Below are 24,885 nucleotides of genomic sequence, written 5' to 3'. Positions count from 1 at the left end.
AACTTGGAAGCTCAGAATCAAAGCTGTCTCCAGCTGCAAAAAGCAACACCAATGTTAACTCTTGCTTCTATCAGTTCTTTTTCTTCTACCCTAGTTATCTTGCTACCCCGCTAGCCCTGAACAGGTTGGCCCAACTTGTCGCTTTCCCATTGCAGGCCACTGTAGTGCCCAGTCTGCCTTGAAGGAGTAATGCTGCCCAGAAGACACATTATAACCTCTTGCATTGTGAATGATACATTGACTGAAGCTCTTGATAAGTGACCATAACCACAACCCACACCTGGCATTAAGAAAAGTTACATATAGCACATTTAAATACTCCTTAACATGTTATAGAGAAAGATGAGAGTTCTGATCAAACAACATGATTCATAGCTGCAAGACTTTTCACAGCAGCAATGATTTAAGAACCAAACAAAGATTCAACCAGAAAGAAACTCAATAGAAAGATGCTAATTGTGCCTAAAAACGTTATAATTAATTGTTGGATTCACTTTTTTAATGGAACCAACTAAACTGGTGGGCAATGTTATCTCTAAATGGAACATTTCCAGTGGGCAGCAGTGACTGTCATAAGGAGATCAAAATTTCCTAAACTGATTTGAGGATTAATGTGACCAGTGATGCTGCTGAATCCAGAACAAGAGGTTAATACAAACCTCCTGATGTCACGGCACCACCAACACAGAGGGATAGACTGAGAAGAACCAGGGAAATCACAGCAACACAGAGCTGTAGTTCACTCTACGTTCCCTTCGCACAAAGCTATAATCAAACCTCAATAACAGCAGCACCACAAGTAAAAAGTTGAAAAATGGAGAGATAAAGAAGGATGTGAGGCTATATACATATATATTATATGTATATATATATGTTTATTGTAACTGACTGAATTATGCATGATCATTTCCCGACTCTTATCAGATATTGTTTAGCTTTTCAGAAATAAAGTGTGTGTCTGTATATGTGAGTTCAAGAGGTGAGAGTTATATCCATGGTGGAGAAATTGGTTCACAGACAAACTTTCACTTCATTTGCAAACCAAATATCGGATTCTCCTCAGAGATTTGTTGCTTCTTACTTGCATAAATAACAGTCCTGTTCTCTTAGCCTCAAAACAGACACTACACAACAGCCGCAACCTCAAGACAACACCATCAAATCCATGACTAACTATACTAACATTTAGCTCCAACTGTCCTGTCTGCAGACTCTAAGTCTCAGTCTAGTTTGTGCTCAGCCCTCATGTTGCATTCACCAGTTTTTAGATTTTAGTCCCTTCAATCGAATGACAAGCCAGAAAATAACTATAGGATTTGACAACACTCAGCCCATTTGTCCATCACTGTTGGTGATTCACTGTTTACACAGAGGTAGTAGGGATATAACGAGTAGAAATGTAAGAAGAGAAGTGTGCATGGATCACAGAAAGTCTCTTTGTATCCTGCAGCCAGCTGCATGGAGAGAACAGCCAAATCCCGAGAGTGAGCTGGCAGAACAATTCACCACAAACTGTTTTTGTCTAGCTCCTTTACAAAATGCTCTCTGTTTTCCTAGACGGGAGCAAAATTATGGAGAATCTTCAGCCTACAAACTGGCCAAAAATGATGCACAATGAAACGTCTTGTATATACATGCACCAGTGTGTGTGTGTGTGTGTGTGTGTGTGTGTGTGTGTGTGTGTATTTCTGCACGTGAGAGCCTCATCTGCATGAAACATCAAAGCTGCATGAATCAGAAAGAACAGCTGACAGCTTAAACATTTATAAGCATGCCGGGTTAAAGCTACATTAGCAATGAGCCTCAGCTAAATCACAGCTTTTAATAGGAAATGGGATCAAAATGAGCTAAATCTCCACTGTAACAGAGCCACAGGGTCAGCTGACATAATGAGGAGCCACTTTGGTTAAATGGCTTTATTTTCTGCTCCCATTTTAACACACTCAACTACTGTCAATCGTTGCTTTAGGAAACATGCAGAGAAAGAGTACGTCCCAGTTGCTGCTGCAGCTTCAGTGAAAACAGGAGCTTGTGGGATGTCGGCCGTGTTTGTAAAATGATCAAAAGGTTTCGACATGCAAACATTTTCACTGTGCATGAAAAACTTACGCTGACACTCCACTAGAAGCAGTAGCACTCAAATGCAAGGCTTTAAACTAATTTTGAAAAAAGCACAATAAAGTATAGTATTTCATATGTAAAAAAAAATTATCAAAAACTTTTCTTTTTCCATCATTACTACCATCCTTATATAAAATCCAAAAAGCTAAATGTTGGTATATAGTACAACAGAGTGTTTCCCAGAGTGATAGCATGTTAGGGGTTGACTTACCAGCTACACCACAACTAGCTCTGTGAATAGTTGGTTAGGACTTATTCACAGAGCAAGTATTTTGTGAGGACGAGATAAAGACAAAGCTGTATAACAAGTGAGCATATGTCCGCTATATGTTTAAATAAGATTGCTTTGCTTAGCAGTAATAAACACTAAATGCACACTAATATTATATAGGCTCTTCATCCGCAGCATTACCTGCCAGTGACTCCTTGTACTTTCCAAAAGAATGCCTCCATTTATATCTGCGAGGGAAGCTGAGTTACAGCCTTACAGTGTGTGTGTGTGTGTGTGTGTGTGTGTGTGTGTGTGTGTGTGTTTCTATGCCATGGTATAAATCACTGTCTGTTTACGGTTGGGAGAATGTTTATGCACATATCTGTGAAGAATGGTCTGGAAGAAGGTAAACTGTCAGGCTGGTTTGCAGGCCAGTTACATAAGCAGCTTCTTGCGTATTTGAGGTTGTGGTGGTGAAGAGGGGACATGGAAAAAAATGAAGTGGGAGAGTAGGAAGAGTCAGAAGAGAGAAAAACGGCCCTGCACTGACAGAAGGCTTTTAAACAGCCTGCCTGCCGGCTCTAATACAAACACCGTTATAAAACAACCCAAACTGCTCAACTTGCAAAGTAAAAGTCTAAAAATAACGAACTTTGGCAAAATGAGGTTACAAGTTTAATATGAGTGGAGACACTGCAGTCACTCTGTGTGTGTTTCTGTAAATGTTACCAACAGAGAATTTTGTAACTCAAGGAAGAAGAAATTTCATGGGAAAGCTTAGCTGTGACTCAGTAATAGTGTTATTGTGAAATATGACACTGCATATTAGGGCAAGAATAGAACAGCAGTTTTTAAACTTCATCTCTGTGTACCCAGAGTTTTGAATCACGTCTCTTTGGCCCAATTTTCAGTGACTGTTGAGCAAGTTAATCTAGTAGAGTGTGCGCTGTTTTAGACCAGTGGCACATAGGGACATGAGAAAAAGCATGTTGTGTCTGAGATTGAGAGTTACGTTAGTGGTTGGTATTTAATGTCTCCAGAGGATGAATTATAATGAATCTAGAGACCCCAGACTTTTCATCTAGTGCCACTATGAACTCAAACTTTAAATCTGTAAAGTACTTTGGTTTATGAGGAAATACAAACAGGTATAATGACAGAGACCTGTACATTTCAGTGCATGTTAGAAGCACTAACATAGTTCAATAGGTGCAAATTCACATAATATTTTTAATGATGATGAATAGTGTTTTCTTCAGCACCAAAGCTTGTGAATTTTCTGCAATTTATACTGAAATCACAGAGCTTCCTTCAAGCACTTCCCAGCTAATCCATCATTCAAAGACAGAGTTGGAAGGTTCATCCATTTATAAACCCAAGGTATTCTAATCCAGCATTACAAATCAAGACCTTTTGCAGTTCAAATGTATTTGATACAATATTAATGTGAAATCTGTCACAAGAATAATTCAAAACCATGCAAATCAAACAGTGTGTGTCTGAGCATGTGTGTGTGTGCTTGCACTTGAGTGTACTCAACTTTTGTGTATTTGAAAGTATGCCAGAGCCTGGAGACCCTGCAGAGAAGGTGCATAGACACACACAGACACAGACACACACACACACACACACACGCTTCTAGACTCTGCTGAGACCACGCAAGAGCACGCTAATCTGTTGGCATGACAACTGGAGTGGAATATTCGCTTGGCCTAGAAAATATGGCTGTGAAGAAAAGATGAATGAGCAGTGAATGAGAAATAAATAAAAAAACAGTAACATAAGTCTTCAGACAGTGTGTTCCTTAATTACAGACTCCACTGTCTCTGCATAATACCACACAATATCCTGTCTCATCCTCTGACATCAGAAGACTGTCTCACGAGGCTGCAACCATGTATTAACGCAGGCTTACGCATCCATATGAGAGTGTGAGAGTCAATGTATGTGGTGCTATGAAATTCTGTATGAGTTCTAACCTCTCTATTCGCCTTGAAGGCAGACACTGAATATTCTGCAGACCGTAAAGCATATTCATAACTTTTTGCTGTGTCTACTGTTGGTCTGCTCCTGGGGGTTTGTTGTTTATAAAGCCTTGAAATTCCTCTGATAGCGGTTGCAGGTCAGAAATCTCATTTTGGTCCCGTAAAACACATCTGAATTTAGGGTTTAATTCCAGCTGAAAGCCAGTGAAGTGAGTGGATGCGGTGTCTGTTACTGCTGCTCCGCATGAAAGCATAAAGCATTTAAGAGTTTCCTCAACTCCGAGCGCTAATGCAGTGACTGAAAAAGTGGCACAGCGGTGGGGGAATCTCGCTGGGGAGAGCTGGATCAAAAGGGTGAGATGAGGGAGGCGCTCTCCACTTTTGTGTTTGGCTAATACCGGCCTTTACTATAGAGCTCAACAGCGTGGTTCCAGAAGTAAAAATCCCATTCATTTTCTGAATAGAGATTTTGATTGACAGCAATATTGTTACCATCCATGGTAGACTTACTACAAGCTACAAGGTTGTGAAACAAGGTTAAATGCTCCTGTAGAGGCCACAAGTTTGAATGATATCAACTGTGTTTGAAGAAAAATGTGTTTTCTTTGAAATGTCAAAGAGAAATACTAAACTACCCACAATCCTCAGGTGTCATAACGCCTCTGGTTGGTGGAACTCGTTGACCTTGAAATGTTTACGACAACTGCGAAAATCGGCTACAATAGGATGGTTCAGCTTTACATTACTTTTACCACAGAGCAATGATTTCCCTTTCTAAACCCAATGAGATAAATCACTGCAACAAGGACACATTTAAAAAGAAACTGTGGGAACTCATTGCAATGATCTTTATCAATGGTTAATGGGATGCATAGATTCTTCACTCTCAAAATAATGATGTACAGTCTTGTACATTTACCTTTTTTCCGTTTTCCAATATTTTTTTGCCTCGTATCAAATGTTTTGTAGTCACGATTCGGATGAATGGAAAATTTACTTTCAGAACGAGAGTAAGTTCTAAATGTCAAAATCTTGTCCAGAGATGAAGAGAAACATTTGAAGTAGTGTGTTGGAGATATGAGGCAGGATGTTCATTTTTGACTGTGGTCAAAAACAGACTAAATTAAAAAAGTTAAGCTTACTTCGAATGGTCTAAACTCCGACCAGGTACAATGTCTTGCTTCTTACTGCTTTATCCTCACATGACATGGAGAGGATGACAATAGAAATTAAAGGACTGTGTGTCCGACCTCGCTTGACTTATTCAGCATCAGATAGACAGAAAGGAGAGTGGAAAATAACTGCGAGTCTCAGCGGCGGAGGATTTAGAGTTTGGATGGTCCTTTATGTCTTTGCAAAGACGGCACAATAATCCTCTGACATAACAGAAGCATCGGCAGAGACAAAACAGGGTCAATAGATCCCTGATGAGTTGCAGCATTAAACAAACTAATTAATCTGCTTTAAATCCTTTGCATCCTGACTCACAGCTGAGATTTGATAAGGTGCATGCAGATGAGATCTGAAATGTACAAGAACATGAAGAGCACCTTACAGGAAGAAGCAGAAGTTTGACATTTGACTCCTACATGTCTCTTTTTCATCCTGAGATATTTGTATTCATGGGGGGGGGGGGCTAGTTTTGCAACCCCTTACCTGTTAAAAATGTCAAAAATTATGCAAATGCATAATGCAGATATGCATTTACGTTCTCACATACAAGTTCAGTGTCTGAAAGCAGCTTAGGTGAACTTGACAAGTGCTGGTGGGTTGATTGTTTTAGCTGTTCACCCATGTTTCCAATTTTTATGCAAAGCTGGGTTAAGCTAACCTTCTGTTGGCTCCAGCTACATATTTCATTTGGCCAACTAACCTTCTGTATTCCAATAAATGTTGAACTATTCCCGTTCAGTCCACCATGGACCCAGACATTCCTGTCTATTTTGCTCGGCTTAATGAGCATTAGCTGGAATGTTTAATACCAAGTCTAGTGCCTCGGGCCGTCCTTGTCTACCTCCGACTGAAGCTGAGCACGACTGCAAACATATTAGAGGAATCAAACTTTGTGGACTTCCACTGGTGAATGTGTGTCTGTATATATGGGAGGTCAGTTGTTCTCCCAGCAAGCCTACGCATGAGCCTCCATATCAAAAAGGTCGAGCAGAGATGTTCGGACCCCAAGCTGAGCAGAAGCGAGCGCAATAAAAAGGAGGGGGAAAAAGATGAAACAACCAAGAGACAATGAGAGAAACTGAAGACACAGGAGAAAAAGAGATACAGAAGATATGGTAAAGAGCATGGGCGGCTTTAAAATATGTATGTGTCTCCATTTGGCAGAGGGAAAAATATTTCCTAGAAGAGAAACGACGTTAGGTGAGAACATAGCTGGAGCATTAACACCCATATAGCATGAAAAGAAAACACTTCCTTGTCCATGGAAGACGGATGTAAAGAAGGAGACAGTGGGGGAAAAGGAAGCTGTGGAGATGCCCCGAGGCTGAGCTCTTTTTACCCCATGATGCCATTTAGCTGCTGCTACTCACTGTGCAGCCGCACACACAAACACACACACATGCACAAACACAAACACACACAGCGCAGACGTGTTTACATGTGATCCATTTTACAGTTGAGCGTTGAGCTGAAGGCCATTAGGTTAAGTGCTCTCCGGTGCAGACCTGACTGTCTGCAGAGAACACACACACTCGCACGCATCTGTAATTGGCAGACTCGTTCTTCTTTAAAAACATACACAGTGCTGCAGTGCACATGTGCTGGTGTACTGTTCCTATTTGTGCCACAAATCATCAGTCAGTGGATTCAATGACCCAGAATATTTCACAAATTTCCAGCAGTGCTTTTCTCATATTTGACATGCGTGCACGGTGGCCACCGTCTTTAATCTGTCAGACCAAGCTCGGCTCAGGGAATAAGGCAGACGTTTGGTCTCCTCTGTGAATCCTGAAAAACACAGAGCCCTTTCCATCAACTCAAGGCATAATCCACAAGCAATAACTTGCATTACAGCAGCTCTTGGATTTAAGTCAAAGGCTTTCAAGGTGAACGAAGGGAGTGAAATCCTGTTTTATTTCAGATGGAATGATGGGGTCAAAAAATTCATATATCTTGATTTAATCAGACACGGTTTATCTTATCTCTGTTTTGGGTTTGGTTCGGTTTGTTTCTCCTGGGGTCTTCCTGTGAGCAGTTTGTATTTTCTCTCCATGTCTATGTAGGTTTTCTCCAGAGACATGCAGATTGAGGTTACGTTAACAGGAAATTGATCATAGGTGTGAATGTGTGTGTTAATGGTTGTTTTTGTCTATATGTTGACCCTGTTGACCGTTAAAAAATGTAATTATGACCCGATATAGAAACTTTTCTTATTTACAACATTACACATATTGCAAAGCAGGTCGTGTTTGCAGCTTTAGAGGTCACTAAAGCGGAGGGTCCCCCCCCCCCACCACCTCTCTGTATGTATGCATTACTGTATGTGTGCTCTCATAGATTGGCTGCTGCTGGTTGTCATGGTTATCTGGCTATACTGTGGCTACATCTACCCCGGTCACCATGGAGCCCAGCCTCTCTCTAATACCCCAGCATCCTGTGTAAAGGTTTTTCCACGCAGCGAGCCACGCCAAAACCATGTTCAATCAAATCTTCAGATTTTGTTTTTTCCACAAATCAAAACAGCTCCTCTTTTCTCCTCTAATTCCACATCCATCCATCTGACTGTTTCCCTCTCACATTTACAATGCACTCACTCTTCCTTTTGCTTAGCTTTGCTTTTCTCACCATCCCCCCTCTTTTCCCTGGTCTCTTATTCTCTCTCCTTCTTCGATTCATTTCTCCCTCTCTCGCCCTCTGTTTCTCCATTTTTATACCTCCCATCTTTTTTCTTCCCTCTCACTCCAGCTCTAATAAGCCTGCCTTCTTAATAATAGGCCTATGGATATGCTGCCATGGAGCTGTATTCATTTCCTGTTCACATTGTGCTGAATTAACTTTAACAAAAATCTGTACATAAATAGACACAGCAGCCTGTTTGTGTGTGTGTGTGTGTGTGTGTGTGTGCGTGTGTGTGTGCGTGTGTGCGTGTGTGTGTGTGTGTGTGTGTGTGCATTGACATCTCTCTCGGCTTGTATTGCATAAAATCAGATTTGCGGAAAATTGATATTGCTTAAGGGCCTGAATTGGGTTTCGTAAAAACACATCTTACTTTAAACCTCTTCAATCTCTGTGAATAAACGCAGGGTTTGTGTTTGTGTGTGGGCCTTCGTTATGAGTCCCTCGAAGAAGAGGAGAGGTGTGAGACAGAGTCTAAATAGTGCGGATAGTGTTTTTTTTTTCATGAGATGCAGACACATCAAACGTTTTGCTGACATGTCCTGATATTTGCTGATGCGATCATTTCACTGAAAGCCACAGAGCTAAACCTGTTTAATTGTTTATTAGGCTTCAAACGCAGTGAAAAATAACCTTCTGGCCAAAGAATTTAACACAAACATTGGGTTCACAGCTGGTATGACATGTATAGAATCACAACAGAGTTTAAAATGTAATAAATTAAGTCAAGCCCCAGGATAACTCAAATTAAGTAGGTGTAGTTACAGCTCTATTCCATTTTCCCCTGCTTTGGTATCACAGGTACCCACGGTGACTTTCACTGTGTTCTTTTCTTTCCCTCTCTTTCCCATGGTAACGCTACTGTGAACGCCCTCAGACTCCTGTAGCGCCACCGGGGAGCCCGGCCAGGCCGTGATAGTGACACGCTGTAGCCCCATAAAGCTGCTCCACCCCTGGAGCACCAGCCCAAACTGAAAGCTGCTTAGTGGGGCACAACTCCGGCTGAGTCCCTTAAAGCTGCACTAATCAGAGCTGTTAGAGGAGGAATCTTCAACTGTATCACACAACAGATTAGAAGAAAGTCTAGAGCTGTGGATGCAGAGATGGATGGAAGGATGGGGATGGATACAAGGACACTCTGCAAAAATAATCATGCACGCTTCACTGAAACGACAAAAATGATCTTGTGTGGATGTCACACAGCATCAGCTCTGACTCCTTGCATGCCTGAATGCAACAGCTCAAGACAAAGAGCAGGGAAGCTGTTGCATATCTGGGCATGCGTCTTTGAGAGCTGTACCACCATGACAGCAGGCGTCGGCTTGGGAAGCAACGGTTCCACCCTGAGCACTTTCTGCGTTGACTGTAGAGGAGGAAACAGAGAGAGACCCAAACACAAAGAACAAAAGAGCTACAGAGGCCGCAAAAGAGCGGGCCACAGCGGCCGCAGGTCCCTGAATCGCAAATATAACACAACTGCGGCACTGTCACCCCCTCTGTCCGAACTTGGCAAGCTCCTCCATAGGCCATCAATGCGCTCTGCTTTCCCCAGGAGCTTTACACTTTTCTGCACAGCGAGCTGACATATTAGCATGCAGCCCCATCCCCCTGCAAGGGCAACCAGCCGCTCACAGCAGCACTCATCATAAACAGGAACGCTTCATATGCAGCAGCAGCTGGGGAGCTGTAGGACTACCAAGATGCTTTATAGCTACATCCACAGTGGATCTATAAGGCCGCTCACCCGATTGAGACATTAATGACCCCCCCCCCCCCCTCCCCTGAAAGCTTACCTGACTTTGAACTCAGCGAGCTGCGGCTGAGCCCCCGGTTCAGCACAGTAGATCTGGGGGAAGTAAAATCTGTGAGACTGAAGGTTGATGTCCATGGTGTCCACACACACAGCAGCAGCAGACACACCGGTCAGCCCCGCTCCACGACTTCAAAAACAATGAAAAGAAATGTCTGTAACTGTTGTGTCAGTCAGTCTTGCGTCTTTTTTGCTTTGTCTCCCTCTATTCTGACGCTGACACTTCCACTAAAGGTGAGAGTTCGGTGAGAGCATCCTTCTTCCCGAATGGTCACAGGGTTACAAAAGCACTACCGCTGGGAAGGCATCCCCCTCCTCTTTCGTCTCGTCCGTGCACTACACATTCAATCACCTCTGCTGCCTGGCATCCAACAGACACACTAACCTATTTCCCCACTAGCAGCCAGTGTATACTCAGCAGCTGGGAGCACAAGAACAAAGATGACTCCGGGTAAAAAAATAAAAAGATGCTGCCTCCTCAAGAACCAGGAGAAACAAAAAAATAATCCAGTTGTTTTCAGTCACCAATTCATCCTTTAGATGGTGGAGAAGCAAAATTAACTGAAAATGGAGGAGGAATATGAACTGTGAGGGAAAAAGAGAGGTTTAAAAAATGTGAGAGTAGCCCCTCAGCAGCCACATACAGAGGAGAGTGAATGGGAGATGAGAGTCCTTTGGTTTTTTACGCTTCAGAGACAGAGGAAGGGGGGGAACTAGAGAGAGAGAGATGGAGATAGAGAGAGATTCCCGGTGCTGTGAGGCGTTGCCCTCACACTGCCTCTCCTCTCTGTGTCTCATTGGATTACCTCCTCCCTCTCCATCCCCTCCTCCTCCTCCCATTCTCCCCTCCCAGCTGTGACAAGAACGATGGGCCGCCAGCCCCGGAGGCTGCTGGTCCTGCCCCTCCTCCCTCCTCCTCCATCTCTCCCCCTCTCTCTTCGCCGTCCTCCTCCTCCTCTCCCTATTCTCCTCCCCTCTCCGGGTGGCGGGATTGGCTGAGGCGAGAATGCGTAAGCCCACATGGCGAGAGGGAAGAGAGGCGAGGAGGAGGAGGAGCAACCGATTTTAATTCATCTGATGGCTCCCGTCTTTTCTCGCTTATGATCTGAGGTGGCATGCTAGGCTTGGGTGGAGCTCGGGATATAACACACACACACACACACACACACACACACACACACACACACACACACACACACACACACACACACACACACACACACAAACTGATGAGACAGTTTACTGGATGTTAATTAACAGAAAGGGACACAGGTGGAGAGAGAAACGGCAAAACATCCTTCTGTTGGAACTCAGTAACATGTGGCTGGATTGACTGTGAACAATGAATGTAAACCACACACACAGTCATATGAGAATGAATTTTCATGTGCATAAGCTGTGAAATTGAATTCAATAAAATCTTTGCAATGTGGGTCAGTAATATTCTCTTGCTACATCCGTCTATATCCAGATGTGTGTAGATTATATGTGATATAAGTGGTGTGTGGCCCAAACACTAATCTTCTTGGCTTGCCAGTAACCAATAAATCCTTCCCATATTTACTGTACATCCTCTGACACACCAGGAATATATCCCACCAGTGGTCTCTTTCTAGTACAGCTCGCCCCGCTCACATCACCCACATCTGCCCTGCTGTGTTTTCGCCAGCAGGCAATTTGATTGATTGGACTACAGCTGCAGAAGCGTTGGATGACACGGTTTGCTCTGAAATCAGCGTTGACGACAGTGGACGCAGCACTTTGACAGCGATTCTGTGCAGGTTACTCGCCTTCCGGTGCAGGTGTTTGGCCAGAAATGTTCGCGCCAATAAAATTCCATCCTTGTTCATCTGTGTGATATTAGTTCACAGATCTGTCAGACCGTGGAAAAACTCATCTACCTCAGGTTGCAAATGTCTGCTTGCACGAAGTTGCATCATGCAACGTTTCTCAAAGGAATGAGGCGTCGTTAAAGCTCCGCAAAAATTCCTGCACAGATTTAGAGAGTTGCTAAAACAAATTCAGAGGATTGTAAGAGACATGTTAAAGGTTCAGTGTGCAAGATTAAGTGACACCTAGTGGTGAAGTTGCATGTAGCAGCTGAATACCCCCCCGCCTCACCTTCCTGTTCTAAACAAGAAACTGTGGAAGCCTTCAGTTGTGATAAAAACTAAAGATGTTTAGTTTCTTCAGTCTGGGTCACTGTAACATTATGGATGGGATATAGGACGAAATTAGTCATCTTCTATGGAACACTACAGACATGCCATCTGCAATGATGGCACCCAACACATTTCAGAGACTGGGACAAAAATCTGTCTGTTCAAGCCATTCTAGGCCATTTTGCATCTCACTCATTTCACACCCACATTTTTATGTTCTTAATACAAACACAAAACTTACTTAAACTTTGGTGTGATGTAATCAATTTCTGGTGCAAACCAATCTTTTCAGGAATCTAAAATCAATGGGAAATGTAAGTGTGTTCAAAAGAGTATTTTCCTCCACCAGCACTGGTCTCGTTTTGTCTTATTATCTGAATAATCACTCACAAAAGCAAACTGACGACATAATCTCCTGTTAAGGTGTAAAGCTTTTGCCACAAGTGATTATATTGTGGGATGTTTGCTGAATTTATGAGCCACATGAACTATTTACAGAGGCCGGAGTGCATCCACAGAGATTGTTCACAGGATTGTAAAATCAATATATGAAACTCTTTCCCAGTTAGGCACGCCATGGACACCCACTTTCTCTGACACTCCTCACTGACTGAGGGCACTCACCAAAGCAGCAAACTATATTGTACCTCTTCTCCACTTGAAAAGGCAGCGAAAGACTGCGAGCCGAACACTAAATCCTCTTCAAGTCATTCGTCCCTCTCCCTCAAAAGACAGAGTCATATTCTAGTCGTCACAATAGACAGTGTGAGATTCTCCATCTGAGCAGAGGAGGAACAGAAAACAAGAAGAGGAAAAAAAAAAGCAGCAGACTGACAGATCAGGGGTCACAGATGGAGGGAGAGAGAGAGTGAGAACCGTTTTACAACAAACGGATGATGGAAGGGAGTCAGCAGAAGAGGATAGAGCAGACAGATGGAGGGACAGACAGACAGGTAGAGGGAGTTAAATGCCTGAGTGGGATGGAGATAAGCTGGATGGAGAGACAGCGGGAGAGAGTCCGGCGGAGGGCAAGAACGTGGGGGGAGGGAAGCAGAGGAGGGGAAAAAGATGGATAGAGAAACAGGAAGGGAGAGAGGACATTACAGCCTCCACTTTCACGGACAGTGCACCCATCCCCCAGTACTTCCTGTGTGTGCGGCAGGTTAGACCTCAGCAGCAGCAGCATGTATTTATAATCCTCAGAGACTCACACCTCTGTTCACACTAACTACAGCTTTTACACAGCGCACATTTCCACCAATCACAGCAGGACAGGTCCAGGTGTTCGTGTTCCTGATGACGTCCAGTAATTTATTTCATTATTTAGAATAGCTGCTGCTCTGTGTGTGTGTGTGTGTGTGTGTGTGTGTGTGTGTGTGTGTGTGTGTGTGTGTGTGTGTGTGTGTGTGTGTGTGTGTGCGTGTGTGTGTGTGTGTGTGCAAGACTTGTGAGTGTTGGGATGAGAATGGTTCCTAGGGCAAAGTTTATATTTTCTTGATTCTATTAATGTAATTATTCTATCAGTGAATCTGCTGGAAGCCAAAGTACTGACTTGAGCTGATGGATAGAGAGAACAGTGTAGGGAGGAGTGGCACCGGATTCAGAAAACATGTGCACACATGTAGCTACAGGCTGTGATGCTAAGAGTGAGCTTGAGTTCCCGCTCCTTCAGGTGGCAGTGGACTGTGCTGAGAGCGGCTGGGCTGTCACTTTTAATAAGTGCATGCAGTGTAAACAAACTTTTATTTTGTAGCAGTGTACTGCTCTGAGTATGAGACAGTGAAGCAAAGACCAAACCAACAGCTCAGGTTTGACCTCACTGATGATGCAGCATCTAAGACAGAATGAACAAAAGGACATTCAAGGAAGATGCAAAAAGTATTGTCACCTCTGTCCAATTGTTTGTTGGTTGTTTTGTCAGCAAGGTTACACAAAATGTAACGCACATCAGGCATATTTATGGGACTGATATCTATGAGTGCGTGTGCAGGTCCAAATAAAAAATCAGGATCTCGTAAATTTAAATAAGGTTTCATAAGGAGACAGTTGGGCCTTTGCTTTAGACAGTTTTGACTGTAACCAAGTTTATATTCACTTAATTGTAAAATAATTTTTAAACTACCCAATAAGAGTGTTTCTACCTCCATTCTGATAACAGGAGTTTCTGTCCACTTGGCAGGTGTCTGCAAAAATCTGTGCTCTCACCTCATTATTTGAAACATCAGACCCTTTACATCTTAGGACTCAGCTCTGCTTCAGTTTGCACAACTGTCTTGGCTCAGCTATGATTCCTCACTCTGTAAATTAAAGCTGAGGCCTGGCACTTTGACCTGGTTGTAAATGTTTCATGTCTAATCCAAGGCCTCCAGTTTGGAGCCAAAACAACAACAAAAAAATGTGTCACTGTCCAAATACATTGAGATTACACTGTATGTTTTCCTAGCTATCCGGTCACATGCTGTTCCGTATAATCCAATCTGACTCCTCACTCCCTTCATCCCCCAAACACTCACAATCCACCTGTACGCAGTCACGCTATAAGGGGTCAAGTGAGGGAGGAGAGAAAGAAAGAAAAGGGGATTAAACGAGTGTGAGAGGTGTGACAGAGAGGAGTTTAAAGACCTCTGATGCTTCCTGTCCTCTCAGTTAACTCACACTCACTCCTCCTCTGAGGCCTGAGGGTTGAATTTCAGCTGCAAACAAATGCACAAACACACATGAAGTATGCACACACACACACAGTCTGACTCACCCATTCACTTTAATTACACAGCACACCAATGAGAGCAGGCAGGAGAAATAGAGAGGGGGAAGGGAGACTGAAAACGAAGAGGGAGTGATTTCCCTCTCATTCACAAAGATTTGCTCACCTCTCTCTCTTAAACACACACAGACACACACACACACACACACACACACACCCATCACTCGGCCTCCTGAGGCCTCATTGTGCATAATTATGACTCACAGCCCACACTGTTGTCACCCAGAATGCACTGTGTTATTACACAGATTCACAACAGAGATGAGACATGTGACCTCACACCTGACTCTGCATGTATCATCGTGTGCAGCATCCTTCTCCATTTTGTGTTATGTACGTCGCTCTGCATTATGACAAACGTGGTTGTTATGACTCACACAGTGTGTAAGCTACAGCCTCTGCATCATACAAATATGCACAAGTCACTGGAGGGCCATCAATTTTCCCTGAGCAGGCAGAGGAACTAAAGCTGCCACCGCTGAACTTTCACTGTTTACTATCACAGATGTCTGTGCATTCTTGTTTCTGCCCCATTAACAAAATCTCGCTCATGAAACGTGGTTTACGATTTAACTCTTGCTTGCAACATGAATGTGGAATTGATGGCAGGCAATAAAACATCACAGCTCTATGCGGCTTTTAGTAGAAAGACTCAACCTTGTGTTTATGTACTACAAAATCCGAAGTCTGGCTTCTGGATTATATCCAGTCCTTAAAGTGCTTAGTTGTTGTTCTGCACAAAAGTGGATATAAAAACATTTGTCATTACTTACATAAAACCTTAATCCAGGTGACATTATGTTTCTTTCTCAAGGTAGCTACTATATGGTAGTACATATTTAGCATATACTAATATATAATCAGTGGTAAATACGAGTAATTTTTTGCAACAGGATGAAAAAATTGGACGTTTTTCAATCATTGTTGTCTAAACGTTTAACTGACCACTTCACACCTTTGAATGCTGATAATGTGGTGTAATGATGTTAAATTTAGCTGCAAACCTAGCAGTGCTAACCAAACGTGGAGAAACAGGGATATATCTGACATTGTTGTTGTTGTTTCTGGCGCATTTCAAAAAGCAACAGTGGACATTAAGTACAAAAGTTCACAAAGTAACCTGGTTTTTGTAAGAATCTCTGTTTTAGTAATTTAAACCGTGTATGTGGATGAGAGGCACAATCACAGTACAGACACTGCATAAGTGTGGACAGGGTGTTTGTGCTTGTAGACCATCTCAGCCATCAAAATGATCTCACCATCTATAATCTAATCCACTTTTATGCATTTTAAAGCACGACCAATGATTAATGCAGTATTAGTCAATATTTGCCACGTTGGCTTGTTTACAAATAACACAAGCCACATTTCAAACTGATACATTCAAACCTTTATTAGGCACTGACTCTATTTAGTGTGAAGTTGCTAGAATACAAAGTTGTTAGCAAACACTCACAGAGCGACCTTTTCATTCCCCTTTAATCTGTTTTGGTTTCCACCACCTCTGTAATATCTGGCTCTTTAGATGCTACAGGTAGTGTCTGGTGGGTTTGTCAAAAGTTTTGTCCGTGCCAGCAGCTGTATTTCTATCTTCGGGAACAACACTAATGGCAGCTGGTAAAGTAAAGTTGCAGGCCGTTATACCAAAACACAGTCATTAAAATATTTGCTAAATCACTCTGTAGTTCTGAGAGGGGTCTGAGGACCTCTTTCACATACACCGCCATTCAAAAATATTTATTATAGCAGCTTTAACTATTTACCAGATGGTGCTGTAATGGGTTGGAAGCCTTGTAACATTGAAAACTGATGATGGACTGTAAACATTTAAAAAAAGAAGCTGTGCAGTGATTATAAAGTCGAGTGACTAATTTCTGTGGTTCATAAATGAATCAGAATTTCCATGTCTGGAGCATGAAAATATCTTGACTGTGAGGTTGAAACGTGATGAGGAGGGATTAATTGAGAGCGTGCACCTGTAAAAGTACAAAGCACACAGCTGTGCACTGAGAACAATACACTGAGACAGAAATCCAACCTCACTGTTACAGCAGACATTGACCATCACATTTACATGATTTAATGTAGGTCAGGCACCAGATGCACTCACTATTGGTTTACAGTGTATTATGTAAATGCACATTGCCCTCTCACACCAGCAACCTCTTAAACACATCTACAGTGCATTCATGCAACTTCATGTTGGTACAAATGAGCATAGAGGGTTAAAGTGACTTCCCCTCTATGGGTTCACCCTTGTCCTGAATCATGACAGCGCACAGTTACAATTAATGCTGCTTTTAATATGGGTCACACATATACCACCAACTGCTCCTGTCAATACCCATCAGGCCACAGTGATGATGTGGGATCGATGGAGGCAGCACCACACTTTCACAGCATAATGAAACACTCCAGTCCACGCAAATGGAGGAGGTGGCGTTGGTGGGAGGCCACCATAGGCAAGGCTCGGGCTGCAGGCGGGACCACACATCAATCCTGTGGTCGGACTCCACGAAAAGAGTTCGTCAGTCACAAGCAAACCAACAAAGATATAAATATCTAAAGTCACCTCACCTAAAAAAAAAACTTCACAGGAGTGTTTATTGCAGTAATTTGCAGCAATGATGAATGAGCAATGATATTATTAATAGTATAAGTATAACAGAAAGTATCAGTGGTAAAATAAAATGAGCCCTTTAAAAAAAGGATTATTGAGAAAGACAAAGTGCTGCAACAAAAAAGAAATTTACTGAAAATAGTTGTTTAACTCCAGATGGGCCTGCAAAGAGAAAATTGTTTGTGGCGAGTAAAGCTGAATTACAGTCGATTCAGTCAAAGCAGTGGGGCTGTTTTCATTCACAATAAATGAGCTTTCTTTTCTTTTCTGATTACTTTTGCAGAGGAGGTTATGTTTTTATTGCTGTTTGTCTCGAATATTCAAAAAAGCACTGGACCGATTTCTTAAAGCTTGGTGGAAGGGTGGGTTATGGGCCAAGACAGAACCCATTTTCACTTTCTCAAACATTGTGAGAGGGTGTTAGCAGAGTTCACAGTTTCTCAAAGCAAAGTTTGTAGTCTTCAATTTGCTTGTATTGCTCAAAACATTCAGAGAAGTTGAGAGTCGACTGTATCATGCACAAAAAGCAGCAAACGAGTGCAGCCATCGTGTCAGACCAGGAGTTTAACAGCCTAGCAATCAATTAGTGGGAGACAGAGAGAGAGAGCTGGAGGAGATGGAAGCTGGGAAGATAACATGTTCAGCCTCCAGAGGAGTAATCACAGACAGGCTCCATCAAGTCGGGGGATCAGTCCGTCAACATAAATCCCAGACAAGAGTCACTAACTGTGGCTTCATCGTTTCAGGATTTTCCCCCTCAGACTGACATCACCTTCCACCTCCTCACAGCTGGAGGTTATTCACACAGATAAAAGTAATCTTGACAAATGGAAAACAGATACAACAGACTGCTATTGACTCCCTGGGACTGAAAAAAGAGAAGGATTAGATCAGTTTAAACAACAGAAGACTATTGTGTAAATCCAAAGAGAGTTCAACTGAGTGCAAAACAACTAAATTAATTTACAGAAGTGTAACATTTATTACTAAATGTGTAAATATGAATGTGATATACATTTTTAATCTCTGTCCACATGACCTACGTTTTACAAAATAGCTCTGTCCAGATGAGACACAAATGACTACATACAGGCCAGGGGGTGGCGATAAAGTCAACATCAACTGCCGCCAAATACCGGAGAAGAGCGCTGTGGTCAAATTTACCCATTCGTACACTAATTTTCGTGGTAATGTTTCAAGCTAAAATAAAACAAACAAACAACAGCAGCCTCCTTTGGTGGAGGTAACAACTCAGTTTCCTTGTCTTGACACTGCAGTCAGTGTATGTGACCTTGAATAATGTATGCTTGGACAGAAGCTCACAGCACTGAGGTCAATACTCATTAGATCACAGCACATGACATCAGGTCGCGTCCCACTGCAGGAGACTGGTGGCTACACACACATACACACAACCAGCTGCTGGACACCGCCACACACAACCAACAGAACCAGTTTACTCGATCAGTTCTGCACATTTTAAATTCCCCAAACATCGAGAGCGACGCAGATACAGACAAGACCACACACTGACAAACACACACACTCAGTTGCCTCCAGCTGAGCTGTGACAAACTATGAGGTGGTGGATGCTGTGGGCTGAGTCACAGTCTATGTTGCCACCTACAGAGCACCTCCGTAAAGCACAGAACTGCTCATCATAAATTAAAATGTGTTTCAGCGACTGGCAGAGGAAACCTAGCAGCAGACCGTTTGTAAAGGTACTTTAGATAAAAACACAGACTCTCCACAGTTGAACATCTTGGTGTTTCAGTATGTTGAAGATGGTTTAAATGGTTTAGTTCCTTAAATAATGCAGGAATGAAGCTGAACTATACGTACACTCACACTGAGTGTTATTTTGGCCATGTTACAGAATAAAGTGTACTCGTAAAAAAGCAGTTTACATTGGGCAACTAAAAATGTTGTTGTGTATACTCTGTTGGTATTTTGTACTGTGCAGCAATAATAGAAATGTATTGTCAAAGGATAAACCCCATGAGATGTATCAACTCCTTTTCAAGGGGGTGTCAAATCGGAAGAGCAATGCCATTCATAGAAGAAATCGAGGAGCTGTTCACAGCTGGACAATAACAGTTAAAACTTTATTTATATAGCACCTTTAAAACAGGTTTACAGGTTAAGATTTGGAGGCAGCTACTAGTAAAACATTTAGAGTAGTTTGAAGATCTCACAACATTAGGGCAGACATATGAGAATACAAATGTTATAGAGAAGAGAAGAAACAGAATAGAACAAAAAATCTACCTTATTAAAATAGTTACATCAGCAGGTAGACAATAAAAATAATGATAATAGATCTTTGTTTGCAAAAGGTTAGTGTGGACTGATGAGGCCTTGCTCAAGGGCACATCAGCTCATTTCAGAGTGTGTTTGGTACCATTAGTATAAAAAAGGCTGAGAGTCAGAGGCGACGGAAACAACACAGAGAGAAATAGAGACTGAATGTGGTGGAAGGTGTTGACTGATAAGACCACCACTGACCTTTGGGCAAAATCCCACTCTGACCTTGGGGCACACACACACACACACACACACACACACACACACACACACACACACACACACACACACACACACACACACACACACACACACACACACACACTGATTTCAGTGCCAGCAGTAATTAGACTGAGTCCAGGCTTCCTCCTGTTCGTGGTGAGCCTGTGCCAAAAAGCCTGTGCCCCACCCACGCTGTGCAGCAGCAGGCTCGCCTCTGATTGGTTGCAGGCCTGTGGGCCCTGCCAGTAACGCCTCAGCTGATAGGCTCCTTACACCCCCACTGAGACGTTGGCGTCTGGAAGCTGTGACGAATACTCTCAGCTGATTGGCCCACAGCTGGGAAGGTGTGTGCGAGCGTGCGCGTGCGGGGTTTTCAGCTTCTCGGGGTGTGCGCGCTCAGACAGAGGTGTGTTGAAAATAACATCCACGTGCGATTCCTTTGAATCAAAGCACCAGATCTGTGTCGCAATTAAGTATCACAACGCGAATCCATCAATTAGGACGAGCGTAGTCTGGTTTCCATGACAACCCCCCCCCCCCCCCCCCCCTTTTCTCTGCTGACAAACCTCCACGTGACACAGCACGGAGCTGGAGTCAGGGATGTGAGCTGGAGGGAGGATGCTCGCTCGCTGTCTGCGCACATGTACGCTCCTCATACAGATCTATTGAAGCTGTGTGTGTCTCCCAACAGGTGACCCGAGCCGCGCGTGTTCGTGTCACTCAGCTTTTGTGCTGCGCTGCCACATCACATCACATCAACAGGCCTCTGAGCGAAGCTGCGCCAGCAAAACGAACAGTGTGTTCTGAAGCTTTTGGTTTATCTCAGCTCCTCTAATGTCCCCTTACAATAATGTGCAGTGCAATCAAGGCAGTGCAATCTCTGCGCCTTTTCTTCGCTGCAGCCGGAGAGCAAATAACGCATGCTTGTGCTTGCTTACCTCATCTTCCCCTGCTGTCCGTGTGGACGAGACGGGTAGTCTCTCCGCTCAGTGCTGTGCCCTTCACTCCAGCTCCAGCTGTTTTAAAACAGAAAGAAATGATCCAGATGTTGCAGCTGCAGTCGTGCAGTAAAAATAAAAACGAGCGGAGCCTGGCCGCGCAGATGTTGAGGGTGGAAACAAGGCGACAGGGTGTGGAGGAAACAAGGCTGCACGGATGGCCACAGTGTTCAGGTCTGTGTTGTTAATAAAGGAGTTGTTTTCTCCGGGCTGCGTCAGGAGGAGGCTGCTGGTTCAGGCCATTTCAGAGAGCTGCACGCCGCTGTCCGAGGGACGAGGAGCCGGGCGGTGAGTGTGGTGGCAGCGTCTCAATGTGAGGTGCCATCTTTTTCCTCACTCCAACCGCTGGGAGGCTGGATGGAGAGAGAGAGAGAGAGAGAGAGAGAGAGAGAGAGAGAGAGAGAGAGAGAGAGAGAGAGAGAGAGAGGCTGAAATATTCATGTGCTGGTTTTGCTGCACGATTGCGCCCCCGGTGGTGATACAGCAACCGAGCAGGCAGGTATTCACTGGAATACTTTACCAAATACTGTTTAAGAGAGAGAGAGAGAGAGAGAGAGAGAGAGAGAGCGTGTGTGTGTGTGTGTACTTATATGTTTGTGAGCACCATTTTAAGAATAGGCCCTACTGAGGACATATTGACCGGTCCTCACTTTCTCAATGGGCTGTTTGAGGGTTAAGATTTGGTTTTATAGGGTTAGTCATTTAGTTAGTGTGTGTGTATGTGTGTGTGGAGCATGTGGTCTACACAGCCCAGGAAGGAAGTGGTCTTGGTGTCAGTCTTCAAAGGCTGAACCAAAATGAGATGGTCTGGCCTATGTGATTGGTGTTACCAGCTCATCACCCCACCCTCATTACTGTTGCCTAGCAACAGGGCTGAAGTTGGACACAACGAGAAAGTTTCAATGCCTCTTGGTTTTTTAACTTGTGTATTGTTAGCTGTTTAGTTGAGTTGAAGCGTGATACTTAAGCATTGGACATCTCGTAGCTTGCCGGTGCCATTACTTCTGTGTCACTGAAGTGCAATGAATCCTGGGATAGGTTTAGACAGAAGGATAAACCCACTGGAGCCTTCCTTTCTCAGGGATGAAAGCACACATTTGTCAGCTGCGTTTGAAGAAGCTTTTCAAAATGAGATCTAGTTTTGCCACTGTGATTTAACCTGTCTTCAAATCCAGTCTCTGAAGGATGCAGATCCTGAATTGAGACACAGCTCTAGACTGTGTAAATGTGGACGAAATGACTGTTCCCAAAGGTGAAGCCAAAGTGACTTGATCACCCCCTGGTTGCATTGTGGGTCATAAATCAATGTTCGTGGATAAGACATGGACCCTCCACAAGGACTCAAGTTAACTCTTTCCACCATTAACCTTACACTTAGCATTTGCAACCAGCCATTTAAACTGTAGACTGTGTATAAAGATGGATAGAAGACGGCTCCCAAAGAATGAAGCCAAAAGATCTCTGTCGTGTGACAGAAGTTTTAGCTTCACTTCTAGATGGAATGGAAACGCATAGTCCAACTTTATATACAATCTATGGTTCGTGTTATGTTTCTATAACCTCTCTACAACACAAATACACTTTATACAAAACCCATTCTATCTCCTTCTTTGTCATCACTTCTGTGATTTCTATCTCTCTCCATAACTCTCTGAATGATGAATGAGACTGATGGCTGAGCCCATTCAACATAACTACACTCTGTAGGACAGAATAACAGCCTGATATAAAATGACAGAATGTATGTGGCACACACCTGTCGACAGCCTGGCCCGACCAGCTTTAACATCTGTGTGTGTGTGCGTCAGCCAGCTGCTGTTTCTTCACGTGGAGTAACTCTGCTCTCTCTCCTCCTGGCAAACAAATCCATGGATTTACTTCCTCAGGTCTTCAAGTCACTCTGTGGTTTTCTCTATATTAGTGTTGAGTGTTTAAAATGATACACTTACAGATTCATTTCTTAACTGTATGTCCCATCAATGTTTTAAAGCATGTGATATAATGGTTTTTACATTGTGATAGAATTTCCTGCAAATGGACTGTAGGGTCAAAGGTCAGATAAATAGCAATTGTCCTTAGTTTTAAAAATGTGTTCCTAAGAAGACGTTACATGAATGCATTACTATTTATCTACAATATATTTGGCTGGACATTTTAAAAATGTTAAAGGTAGGATTGTCCACAAATCTAGATGATAAACTGTTCATGAGGAGATCAAATAATTTTTACCATCTAATTATCTTTGTAAATCTCCATACAGAACTTGCTCAGTATGTATTGTACATAAATCATTTAGGTTCTCAGTATTTTTTATTACCTTACTATGTAAAGTGCTTTGAGGTATATATTGTGATTTGATGCTTTACAAATAAAATCCAACTAAAATTGATTTTCCCTCGTTTTGACACCAGTTTTTATATCATATTCTCTTTTTTTAGTGATGCCTCTCCATTCTGTCAACTTCCATTCATTCAGGGTAATCCTGGTTGTTCCTCAATATTTGCAAGCAGATAAATACTGTTTGTACTGGATTGTATCACACTGGGATTCAGACAGTTAAATCCACATCTGTCATGAAAGTGGAATTTTTTCTCTTGTACCTGCAACTAAAGGTGGTACAAGAAAAATGATATGTATTTGAATTTGTGGTTCTTAACTATAAATTCAGGTTTTAAACTATATCTGAACTGTGAATGCAGTTGTTATTCTACGTCTTAACTACAAACACAAGCTTAGGTATACTTCAAGCAAACTTTTAGCAGTTGTTCCTTCTCACCAGCAGAGGTCCTCCTAGTTTCCAACGAGCACAAGAATTTCTGCTGTGGTTGATGTGGTGAGTAAGGAAAATATTTGAGGCCACACACTGGGTTGGTGATCCTAAAAAGTTCAGCCCTTGTTTTAAGAGAACTTTTATTTTACTCAGTTGAATCTGGAGCCTCTGTTAATAACCACATGGTGTTACCTTTTATTGTTACTGTATCCCAGTGTGTGTGGGTGGCTTTAATCTCCACAGGAGGGCGCTAAGGGTGGGCACACATTGAGTTGACTCACTTTATTACAACTCACAAATGTTTCTGAAAGGTCACAGTGATAGATATGACTGTTTTATCTCCAAATACGGCTCAACTGATTATAAATGGTCAGAATTAGAGGCTTGTCACCCACTGTGAGGCAGAGTTTATCCCTGGAACATCACCAGGACCCGCAGCAATAATGTGAATAAAGAGAAGAGTAACCACAAGACGCCAGAGCAATTTTTATTGCACCTTTAGAAATATAGTCAGTTGTTGACCTGAGCTGTATTCAGCTCCTCTAAAGATCATCTTGTGTTCGTGGGACTCTCAGAGGCAGTGGAAAATGTGTGGCTCGCAGCTCGACTATTTGCCATGTCTTTATTTGACTATTTATCCAAATGAAAAGGTCGTGGCACATGACATGACTTTCAGCAGTTTCCTGTTCATCAAAGTGCTCATTGTCGCTGTGTGCCCTGCAGTCCCTTTGTAAAAGACTGTTCCCATCGTCAGAGACGGGCTGATTGGACGTAGCTCTGCCAGGACTTTTCATGAAAACTGCTTCAGACATTGTCACTTAAGGTCGAACAGTTTCCTGAGATTTACCGGAGGGGCTGTGTATGACAACGCACATGTCCGAGTCAGTTGCCTCAGACATTTTCTGGAACTTTTCCTGCCATTCAGGTCAGGGTGAGGGGTCAAGGGGTAGGGTACCAGCTTCTGTCAACTTACACTGCCAACCCTTCAGATACTGTACACACACACACACACACACACACACACAGACACACACACAGCAGCAGACAACATTAAGTAAAGTCGCCACAC

At 43.0% G+C, this 24,885-nt stretch overlaps 1 protein-coding gene across 4 annotated transcripts in view; it reads right to left on the bottom strand.

Moving 5' to 3' along the window:
* Nucleotides 1-21,126, bottom strand: part of evlb (Enah/Vasp-like b) — a 38,480-nt gene extending 17,354 nt beyond the window's left edge. Inside the window, exon 1 of one of the 4 annotated variants that reach the window (XM_069514790.1) lies at nucleotides 20,987-21,126. In XM_069514790.1, the coding sequence (XP_069370891.1) occupies nucleotides 20,987-20,991 (5 nt within the window). In that variant the 5' untranslated portion in view covers nucleotides 20,992-21,126. Of the gene's footprint in view, nucleotides 1-9,959; nucleotides 10,753-20,027; nucleotides 20,048-20,986 lie in introns of those variants that run through there. The other 3 variants (XM_069514791.1, XM_069514788.1, XM_069514789.1) reach the window with 3 other exon arrangements.
* Nucleotides 21,127-24,885: the final 3,759 nt, after the last annotated feature.

Source organism: Paralichthys olivaceus, chromosome 19, assembly GCF_024713975.1.
Source record: "Paralichthys olivaceus isolate ysfri-2021 chromosome 19, ASM2471397v2, whole genome shotgun sequence".
In the NCBI taxonomy this organism is placed as follows: domain Eukaryota; kingdom Metazoa; phylum Chordata; class Actinopteri; order Pleuronectiformes; family Paralichthyidae; genus Paralichthys; species Paralichthys olivaceus.
The sequence above is the reverse complement of the archived record's forward strand: the minus strand, read 5'-3'. Positions and strand labels throughout refer to the sequence as shown.